At 37.9% G+C, this 11067-nt stretch overlaps 3 protein-coding genes across 5 annotated transcripts in view; 1 reads left to right on the forward strand and 2 right to left on the reverse strand.

Annotated features, from left to right (window-relative positions):
- The window catches only part of LOC116306931 (KICSTOR complex protein SZT2), a 66246-nt gene extending 61012 nt beyond the window's left edge, over positions 1-5234 (forward strand). For all 3 annotated transcript variants that reach the window (XM_089030566.1, XM_089030564.1, XM_089030565.1), the window contains exons 58-62: positions 106-489; positions 1457-1980; positions 2106-2245; positions 3684-3819; positions 4304-5234. In XM_089030566.1, the coding sequence (XP_088886692.1) occupies positions 106-489; positions 1457-1980; positions 2106-2245; positions 3684-3819; positions 4304-4447 (1328 nt within the window). In that variant the 3' untranslated portion in view covers positions 4448-5234. The remainder of the gene's footprint in view (positions 1-105; positions 490-1456; positions 1981-2105; positions 2246-3683; positions 3820-4303) is intronic.
- Positions 5235-5461: 227 nt separating this feature from the next.
- Positions 5462-7544, reverse strand: LOC116289711 (uncharacterized). The gene is made up of 4 exons (XM_031696655.2): positions 7310-7544; positions 6816-6854; positions 6169-6411; positions 5462-5784 (listed from the first exon to the last, which is right to left on the reverse strand). Exons 1-4 carry the CDS (start codon positions 7380-7382, stop codon positions 5717-5719), a joined length of 423 nt encoding a protein of 140 aa, XP_031552515.1. The 5' UTR covers positions 7383-7544; the 3' UTR covers positions 5462-5716.
- A 2250-nt stretch (positions 7545-9794) lies between these two features.
- LOC148911017 (histamine H2 receptor-like) lies at positions 9795-10885 on the reverse strand. Its single transcript, XM_089030157.1, has one exon. It carries the CDS (start codon positions 10746-10748, stop codon positions 9795-9797), a length of 954 nt encoding a protein of 317 aa, XP_088886283.1. The 5' UTR covers positions 10749-10885.
- Positions 10886-11067: the final 182 nt, after the last annotated feature.

Raw genomic sequence — 11067 nt, forward strand, 5'->3', positions numbered from 1 at the left:
TAAAAGAAAAGTACACATTTGTACACAATCGAGGCTAAGACTGAGCAAAGGCGAACTCGAAATGGGAGTATTGAATAACAGCATCGACATTTCCTATTTTCACAGGTGAAATCGCTGTGCCCTGTGAACCGATCATCACTTCAACCAACGTCTTCAAGTACATCGTCAAACATTCTACAGAATACGACTTCAGCACGATCAAAATCAACACAGTGGTCCCAGGGGAAGTAAGCTCCATTCTTCTAGGATCAGACCAGATCCTCACATCAAGCCGTCACGCTGACAACACTCTATATACCCATCTACGGGATAATAAAGAATATGATATAACATTAGCTGTCACTCTCAAGAACTCCTTCGAAAGCAGTGTCATTAATATGGAGTACTATATTCTAATGACCAGTCGAAGAGAGCTGTTTCCAAAGCTGTCACTCAGTCATGTGGCAACTGCTACACAGGTGGAGGAGACAGGCAATCTTCAGCACAAAGGTACTATCATTATCATATTTTCGCAAGTTTTAAACTTATTCCATTCAAACTTCACAGTTTTATTCCAATAAGCCAGAAGCGAGATGACGTTTTACCCCCGACTCTATACCATAATAGTTTTTAAAATTCTTTCATTTTAAAATTTTTGATTCCTTAGAGAATACAGGAACAATAGTCATAATTAAAGAACAAAAGCAGTGTGAAAAGGATTATGGTCTAGAGACGGAGGTAAAACGTCATCTCGCTTCAGGCTTATTGGAAGTATTGTATTTTTATAGGAGGCTGTGACTTCATACACTCGACACTAAACATCGCTCCATACATTTCTTTGTATTTCGTAATCAAAATATCCGCTAGCTTTATTCTCAGTATTGAAGAAAAGATACCATAAAATGATTCTAACCACATGTTATGTACGTTAAGTCCTTCGGCGGACCTTTGGGCTTAATAGAAAAAGAGTAAAACATGAAATTATTTACGAAGAAATGTATGGAGCGATGTTTAGTGTTGAGTGTATGTCATCACAGACACCTTTAGAAATTCGTAAAAATATAATACTTCCCATTGGGATATAAAGAAAATACTTTAACCAGTGATTATGACACCCTTAAAGATTACTCCATTGAAGTTTCGGCCTGATTAAAGTTCGGAAGATTTACGTGCAAGTTTCCCTTTGAATACTTATAAATGAGCTTATAGCTTATTGCGTTAAGTTACTGCAATTTTTATAAACATGCGAACTCTGTGTCTGCGAGCTGCGTGCTGAAATTTAGTTTTTCGCTGCCGTCAATCAAACCTAATCAGTCGGTACCTTTCATATTTTTGACTGGCGGCAGCGAAAAACCAAATTTCTGCGTGCAACTCGAGACACAGAGTTTGCATGTTTATGAAAATTGCAGTAACCAGGAACGCAAAATTAATGTTAGCTGCTATGTAAAATTACACCATCTTTCCGCAATATTTGCAGGTTCGCGCGTAAGATTTGCTCAAAATGTCTCAACTGCACCAAACAAGAATGTAAAACGCTCACCAGAACGTAAAGGCAAACCACTTTTAACAGAAGCTGAGATTCAGTCGTTCCACCGGTCAGCGTCCTCTCCCCACTCTCTTAACAAGATGGTACTAGAAATCGCCAATTCTTCCATGTTCCAGTCTCACTCAGAGGAAAATATCGCCAAAAAGAGCTTGTCTGCCAGACCTCATTTGTACTCGTCTGGTGCAATAAGCAGCCTTGATGGAAGAACAACTCGGGAAATAGCTCTTCTCAACGAGTCATCACAAAAAGCGCATGATCTTCTACTACATGTAGTATGTCAAGCCCAGACCCACTGTAAGCGCGACCTACTTTGGTACAGGCTGCTAAGTGGAGGGACTGGGGAAGATGATAAAGAAAGGAAGAAGACCAGAGAGAAGAGTGAGCATAGAAAGCCAATACCTGACCTGGCGGAGCAGTGGAGCTCTAGGGTTGACGTTGAGGAGTTTCAAACAGAGGTGAGAGAAAGTTATATCCGTCGGATAGCGCTATCCACCCTTGGTACAACTGGACCCTGGTTTATACTACGAGAAGCGCACACTTGTTGTTGCATTATTTTTAGACTCGTATTGTTTTAATGCAGGGATCAACATCACGTCGTCTGACTATCGACGAGTTCAAACATCTACTTTCTATCGTGATTTGTAAGTCACTAAACCAATGTGACTACGAGCTCGTTCCTTTGCTTTCGATGAATGTCGTCTGGTATCTCAACCTTTTTAGGTAAGATTAAATATTATATTTGTTATTGATATATACTGAAGCGACTGGCGGCGTAGTGGTGAGAGCGTTCGCCTCTCACTAAGGTCGTACGTGAGTAGAGTTGGTTCTCTCCTGTGCTTCAAGGGTTTTACTCTAGGTTCTTCGTTTTTTCCTCCGTCCGCAAAAACCCAACTTTAAATTCTAATTGGATTTAAGTAGATGAAAAATTACTCTGTGGAAAATTCCACTGCTAAATTACGTTTTATATTTGATTCTTATTTTCATTCGTTAGATTATAATAACAATAATAACTCCGTCCTTCATTCCGTCGGTGCCTCTAAAGCTATTCAAAACTCAAGCTTCACGAAATTCTGATATCCTGCATGCGTAGAGATCCCCGACCAGCCCACACAAAGGGCCGCTAAGCAAGCTGGAATTCTGGCTCAAAATGTTTCACTGTCACTTAAAATACACCTATTTCAAAAAAAGGTTGGTGAAGGTTTTGTTGCATGTTGCATACCAAGCCTGAAATACACTATGGGAAATGGGAATCAAATCCCAGTGAAAGGTCACAACAATAATGAATTTTCCAAACCTTTATCTGCGTGTTTTTCTGGCATAATTTCTTCTGTGCAGACGTTATTTACATATGAATATGATACATTTTAAGGTTGGTATGCAGCATACAACAAAACCTCTGATAAACCTTTTTTTGAAATAGCTGTATTTTAAGGTGACTGCCTACTTTTGGAAATTGATTTAAGCTTTTTTTAAAACTTCGATTTTCCGAATTGAAATTTAATGCTGATTCCAAATCTGGAAAGAAAAATAGGGTGTCCCGAGCTTGTTTTTGAGATAATCAGCATTTAATGGAAGCCTACGCACGAGCTTTTGGAGTAAAAATTGCGCCACCGGAAGTGATAAGAAAAAAATTAAGATTCATAAGATAATAGTTATTTGCAGACTATATGATTGCACGAACGAAGGCTAGTCAATCCTTCTACAATAATACATGGAAATTTTCGACAAAAAGAAAGAGAGATACATTGATTTGTCATATTTTGTAGTTTCGGTGCTCTTAAAAAATCTCATAAAGTCGAACAAAAATCCCTACAAAAATCTATTTTTTCACGTGTTCCTGATTTAAACTTTTCCTAAAATGTTGATATAACCTAGATTTTTAGGAGTTTTTTCGAATGAGCTATCAAAAAATATAGAGTCCCGTGCAAAATTTGAGGGTTTTGCCCTGTTGAAGCTCAAAACGCGTATGGTTCTTCAATAAAATCTTGTAGATTTTTCAGCGGTTTTTGAGCGCGCGCACATCGTGGGCTCAAATCGAACGTTCAAAAGTAGGCAGCCACCTTAAGTCACAGAGTCGACATTAGGCCTTGCTTATCTAACCCTTCAGTTGTTCCTTGAAAGCATATGACTTACAATGTTATTTCCTATTTTTATCCAGGGTTTTGATAGCGAAGTTCTCTTATCTTCATCGTTTGTTCTCTGATGATGACGGTCTTCACTATCTTGTCTTACTCAATCCAAACGACCTTGACATGTTCATACTCGTATTTGTCGATGAGAGCACCAGTAAAACGGTAAGAATTGGAAAATGTATTTCAAATACAATGCTTCAGGGTCTGCGCGCCAAGACGAAATGTCGCAGATAGGATTTGAACTTTTGTTTGACAGTAAGAGACACTAGGTAACTATTTAAATGGCAGCTTTTGCAAATTCTTGGGTTACATGTTACGTCATATTCGCCATGTTGGTTGCCGATAACAAATTATTCCTCATTAGCTTCTCTGGTTAGATCAATCAAGATGGATGTTTTTTTTAGTATTGCACAATATGAACGATAGCTGTAATGCATGGGGATCGATCAAGAAAAATTAGCCAAAAACTGGGTAGAGTTTCACGCAGTGCATTATGGGGCTTGTTTAGGGAACGAAATAGACGCCATCTTGAAATTTGTCGCCTTAAACAATCCCATAAGTCACTGCGATGCCAGCTCGACCCAGTTATTTCTTCAACCTTGGATTGGATAATTAAGTTTCCATCGTTTTATTCTTTTTTTTCCAGGATATCCAAATAGTTTTCCGTAGCGACGTCGGTAGTGACAAGAACGATGAGTTACGTCACCTGCAAAAACCAATCAGAGATCACATCTACAGTGTTCTAAATGCTGTTTGCTTCCACATGTGGGGTTCTTTGCTACCTCAATAGAACACTACATCATCGGTTACCTAGCAACCTGTAACCATAGTGACGACGACGAAGAAGTCCGATGCCTGCATAAATAAATACACATCCTTTCCATCTTGTGCCTAATGTTTTTCCCATTTCAGACCACGTATCCTTTCCTTTGAGAATAAGTCATTTTGTGACTCATGAATATTATAAATACTAGTAATGAAAAATAATGATCAAGGACACATGGTAGGAAAAGGGAAAAATACGGTACGTTTATACGATTAACGTAGGCATTAATGCTGTTACAATGTGTTGCCTAGCAACAAGTATAATTGCCTTAGCAACCATGAGAACTGAATTTTATAGCCAATTGACTCCTTAATTTTTGAGAGATAATTTCAAAGAAATATTGCAATATATGAATAACAAATGCATAACAGATTTGATGATAAACTAGTAAAAATCAGAGCGCAAAAAATAAATTCAATAGTTCAAGAGATTGAAGGTTAAGTAAAACAATGAAATTCGTAAATTTGAAAAATTGCACATAGAATGGAATGTAAAGGCTAGCTTGTTGACACGATTCTCTGTACATTGTTGGATTCATTGTTACAACCCCACTCCTAATGGCCTTCTGTTTTACAGAAATAACTGTGGCCAGTTGTCACAACTATCTAAAATTGATAAATGAATCGCAATCATCGTTGTGATAGTGATTTATATTTATAGAAATCAAAATAATTTTGTAAAAAATTCTGGCTCTGACACAGGAAACCCAGTTTAGATACTTGTGGAAGTTGAAAATAAAGTTTTAAAAATAGCCTCTTTTATGTATTTTATTTTACGAGGCAAGGATAGTGCCCTCTTATATAAGCGAACGGGAAGATTAAGCAGAAAATTGAAGCGAATCTTTTGAATTCCTAAATAATTTTTGTATGGTCCTTTTCACTCGCTACGTAGAATAGGAATACCCCTGTCTGTGACAATGGTTCCTATGTGTGGTAAAGGATGACATTCTCAATACCGGCCCCACTCAAAAGTCCAAAATAAGAAAACAATGTATTCTATTTTCTTCCATCACGTGGGTTAATCATGTGTTCATTTAAGATATAATAGACATAATGTAGAGGTCCTTTTTGAAAATCGTCAAAAGATGAAAAAGTTTCCTCAATAAAGATTATGATTATTAATATAACGTAGATTAGAATAGATTATTATAATGTTGCGAAATGCTGAGGCTTTCAATGGGCCAGGGAATCTCTCACTATGATTACTGTGGCAACATTCCGTGGTCTTCTTGGTCTATGGCATGACTGACAGAGGGAATTTTTTACTTCTCTTCCTTCCAAAGCCTCCAAGTAAATCGGGATCTGAAGGAAACGATAAAAACTAATTAAGGCAAATTTGACTAGGTTAACATATTTACTATTTTTGTCTCTCTTTCGGAAATATTGTCCATCTTCAGGGCAATGTAAGGGAGCATGGCAGAATGATTTCTGTCTATTTTTTGCGCATCTTTAATCGATATCCTTTTCGTACCTTTCAGCCGCCAGGAATTTTTTTGGACATAATTCATGGATTTTTTCTGGCACCTTTCTTATGCACGATTTTTTTCTTTTTTCCTTCTTTTTTTTTTTTTTTTTTTTTTTTTTTTTGCACTCTCTAAAGCAGTGCTCGAATTTTTTTGGGTTTTTTGCCTAACAACCCTCTCTTCCTCGAAAAAAATCTAAAGGTCCCTTATTCAACTAACTTACCGAATTCCCAGCAAGAGTACGTTATCCTTACTTGACGCACACGGGCCATATCTGAGAACTGTGTGACGTCACAAGCAAAATCCTTGCCTGATGCCTTCTTGGTTTGCTTACATTGTTTGTCAGCGGTAGTTTCCATAGATACTTGATTCCAGTGCCCCGTTGGCGTTTTTACCTCGGTCTTCTTTACTTCGAACCATTGTCCAGGGTAACGACACTCAAGAGTGATTGGTAAGGGACCTGATGCTGCGAACATGATAATAAATATTAAGGTTATGGGACAGTCGTGTTTTCCGACTCATCACCAAATATTTATCCCGCCTGACTGATAACTGTGAATGGACATCCGTGATGTGCTGTCAAAAGTATCGCGTGCTCAAATTCAAAAACGAGGCAATTTCGAACAAGATCTTATGCGCGCAATAGAAAACACATACGAAAACTTTGTGAATTCATGAAGGAATACTTTGAAGTTTCTCTAGTTTTAGTTCAGAAGCAGGTTAGACTTTTTTGGGGGAAAAGCTTACTCCATGCAAAATCTTTTTTCATAGCTGTCACAGTTAGCCTATGTTTTTTTAAAGTGTCTGGCGTCTATTTTGCTTTTCTTTTTTCTTCCTTCCTCAGTTATCGTTTGGAGTATTTATACTTACCTTTACACGGGACATCACCATGTGTGACCAAACATCTATCTGCATGTCATATATTGAAAAAAACCCATTAAATTCAGCAGAATTATTTGATTTAAACGAAATAATGGCGGGAATGATTAATGAATGGACAAAATATCCAGATTGAGCGGGATTGTTGACGCCCTACGCCATTATCATGAAAATGAACGGTTCAATGTCATCCTAATCCCATCCGGGAATTTTATTTTGGCGCCATTTTAATTTAGCGCTTTTCATGTTGAACGGAAAATGATTTCATAAAAGAGCGGGACAATTAACGGTTCAAAAACATTTGACTGAGCCGTTGATATATAGTGATATAGTCATTTGACTAATGCTTGTACTAATCATTTATTCATAAAATTGGAAAGCCAACATTGAATTAATATTGTATAACAATACGAACGCATATGGAAAACATCGAATAACTTGGTTAAGTTAACTAAAATAATGCAACCAAAATGAAAATGACTTACTCAGTGCTTGTGTAGCAACGATGCAGAAACACCCCAAGATTAGCGCTAGACTTACGCCACCACGATTCTTCATGATAACGAAGAATTCGTCAATTAACTATATCTTCAAATTTAGAGCAATGGACTGCAAAACCTTCTATGTCGATCATCCACTGAGATCAATCGAACGATCGTACGACAGCTTGGTATCTTTACGAATGAGCAGATGGTGACTACTGTTCGCTTAATATCAATAGACAACAGTACTTATATCAATGTTTTGTACGTGAATTTGCAACACAATAGACCTCACGGATGGCTGCTCAAACAGAAGTTTATTCAGTACCAACTTACCAATTAACAGATCCGCGGACGAGCTTCCAAACATGTCATGTTTAATGCTGCAAACACTAGCTTGGTAAATAGATATCGTAGCGATATCGCTATCTTACACCAAATTAATTTGAACAAGCGTTTACAAAGTCAATGCCCGCCGGTAAAAGGGATAGGTATCATTTTAAATAAACTAATCTGCGCGGGATTAATTACATTTGGGTATATATTTGTAGTAGTTAAAATTTGAGGGGTAGGGCGAGCCACGTTGCATATTGCAATCTGGCGCTACAATTAAATTCGTTGCTGCGTTTAGTACGAATCCCAAGGACCTTCAATCTGGATCCTAAAAATAATTTCAATTGGTCAAACCGTTACCATGACGACATTTGGAGGGAGAAATGATATGATATATGACGTTGTACAAATGATACTAAAGGAAAGAGTCAAGTGTTTGATCTGCTGATAAGGTATCAGATTCGATATATGAATTTGTTTTTTTCAAGGATCAACCTTTTATTAAATCAAAAAGAGGCAAGGAAGAAATTTTTTTTCATGCTGAAGCAAGAATGGCGAGAACCCTTTTGGCATCGATGTTTGTTGCAAGTTCAAGATATCTAACACTAAAGAAATTTGTACTCTCTCTCTCTCTCTCTCTCTCTCTCTCTCTCTCTCTCTCTCTCACACACACAGCTTTAACAGCAGAATTATGTCTTTCCTAGCAGTTTATAAACAGACCCTTTAGTAGCACTGCCAAAAAATCAATATCTATCAAGCGTTTTTTCTGCTTCTTCAGACCACATGGTTTTTCAAGTTAGCCACTTTCGTTGCTCGTGGTATTACCGTATGTTAAACTAACAGAAAAATGGAAGCTTAACTTTACTAGCGTTTCAAACCTCGAGCCGCACGCTGTGTTATTTATGTCTTAATAGAACAATAAGTATGGATAAAATAGTATGTTATCACCCTAAAATGACTGATAATCAAAATGTTTTCATCCTCTCGCTCTGTTTACAGCTGTTGCCATGGAGATAGAACATTCCCATCGTAAGGCCTACCAACAGGAAACCCCGCCATTCAAAGGAAGGAACCCATTTACTCTTATCCTCTTATATGTAATTGGACGACGTGTATGTAAAACCATTTACAAGAAAGTTCTTAAGTGCTCGTTAAAGAAATACGATATTGTTCTTAATCATTGCCAATAGTTTGTAGAACTCAGGAGGGTAAGACTACAAAGTATTGGTGAAGGAAAACCGCGGACTTTAGGATGACAATGATCTTTGCTTAATACTTCCAGCTCATCCATTTTCAAACTCCCTGTCGCTCCACAGGTACCCCAGTTAGGTTTCTGTGGTGTCATATTATAAAGGATATGTATGACGACGGCTTAAAAAACTTAATGAAATCGTCAAGTTGTCAAATAAAGCGAAGGAAAAAACGTTAAAACTCCCTAATCCAAAATCTAAGTGCGTATGGCGAGAGAGGTACTCAGACTTTTCAAAGGTCAACTAAGGTTTCTTTATACTTTATTTCACATGCATTTTGACAATTTTATCTGATATAAATAAATGAACTTAAATGTATTCATATAATTGCCATACGACTAATATAAAAACGTCGCTAAGATCGATGAGGGTGGTCTGAATAAACAGTTAATGAGGCTGATATTGGGCATATTGCAGTTCTGCAGTTCTCTTGTTTGCCATCTGCACAAAGTACCAAATATATAGCCACTTGATCAGACTGCATACACCTATTTCAAAAATCGTTGTCGCACCAAAAGCCTCAAGCAACAAGCCAAGACCGCAGAGAACGCCGGTACTTTAAGCTGTAATTAGTTTATTTATGGTGCATTTTCATTTATTGACTTCACAAATCGCTCCAAGCAAGGCTGCTTGAGATGATAATTAGTGGAGAGCTATAGCCACTTGCATGAACCATGAATAAATGAATTATAATTAAAAGTACCGACGTTCTCTGGAGCCTTGGCTTGTTACTTGAGGCTCTTGGTGCGATAACGATTTTCGAAATAGGTGTATATGCTTAGTATTTTAGATGCTCGATGGAGGGTGCATTCTCGTACCCGGGCCTCCTCAGCTTTCTAACAAAAATCGATTTTTCCGCCGAAAAGGGCATGAGGATGTTTGAGTGTGTAGAATATTAATTCAATTTAATTATACTCAACGCGGGGAGCAATCAAGTAAGAAATAACCTCTGCAAAGGTCTTTTTCATTGCGCTTCGAATAGGTTTCATTCTGAAGCAATAGAGGAAAGGATTCAGAGACGAACTAATAAAAAGTATTGTCAACGTGATGTAATAAAACGTGCTGACTAATCTAGTGTCCCCGAGAACCAAGTAAGCTATCATGGTACAAAAGAATGGAATATAACAGATGAAGAAAACGCTTCCAATGTAAACCATGGTCATCGTCGATTTAGTGAATCGTCTCAGTTCGGTCACCAATTGGATCTCAACTGCGCATGCGCTGGTTCCAAATCTCGTTCTCAGCTTGTGAGTCTGAAGTCGTTTCTTCTTGACAACCAGGAATATTGTATAATACACACAGCATAAGGTTAAGAAGTTCCCAGGTATGAGCGCAGCGTTGATAGTGCGTAGGATTCTATTGCTAATTACATAGAGTCGAGAAGACGCCAGTGCACCCGAGAAAAACACGATTCCAACAAAAGTTTTGATCACTCTCTTGACGGTTATGACTTGGTTGTACCTTAACGGGAATGATATGGCAACATATCGTTCGAAGCTTATAACGAATAAAGTAAAGAATGTTATAGCTGATAGGAACCATCCGGTTATCTCAAACACGGTTCCAGCGATGCATGTGTATGTGATCTCCAGGGCTTCGATATGCAGGAAAACTCGATACGGAATGTAAGATAACTGTACGAGAAGCCCAACCAAAAGGTCCGAAACGGCGAGGCAAAGAAGAAGCGTGTTAGATGGAGATTTGAGCGATGGAGTTCGTAGAATTGAACCCAGTACTAACGAGTTGGAACAGATTGCGGTGATTCCAAACATAAAGTTGATGAGGCAAAGAATGACGTCCAGTATGAAAACTGAATTCTGTTTCTCACTTTGAATGCTTAGGAAGAAACAGTCGTACATTATGAGAAAAAAAGTCGAAACTTCCTGCTCCAATTAACTCACTTCTGCGGAAAAAGATAAAGATAAAGAGCATTCAATATGTGTTGATCGAATGAATGCCGCACGTCAAGTCTTGATCGAGATTAAAACGGCGCGCTCTCGATCTTTCTATAATAGAGGTTTGTGCATCTGATACAAAGGAAGATTAAGACGAACAAGTGGTAATATCCTAGACTGCCTCTGTCTGTTTGATTTATCTCTGACAAATAAGACACATAAGCTAAGTTTGATGAACAAGTGAATAAGGTTTTGACATTTCACTTGTAAGTCACGAAAAGTC

The sequence above is a fragment of the Actinia tenebrosa genome, unplaced genomic scaffold (assembly GCF_029948245.1).
Source record: "Actinia tenebrosa isolate PJP-AT-01 unplaced genomic scaffold, QUT_ActTen_1.0 PGA_scaffold15__27_contigs__length_11533743, whole genome shotgun sequence".
Classification (NCBI taxonomy): domain Eukaryota; kingdom Metazoa; phylum Cnidaria; class Anthozoa; order Actiniaria; family Actiniidae; genus Actinia; species Actinia tenebrosa.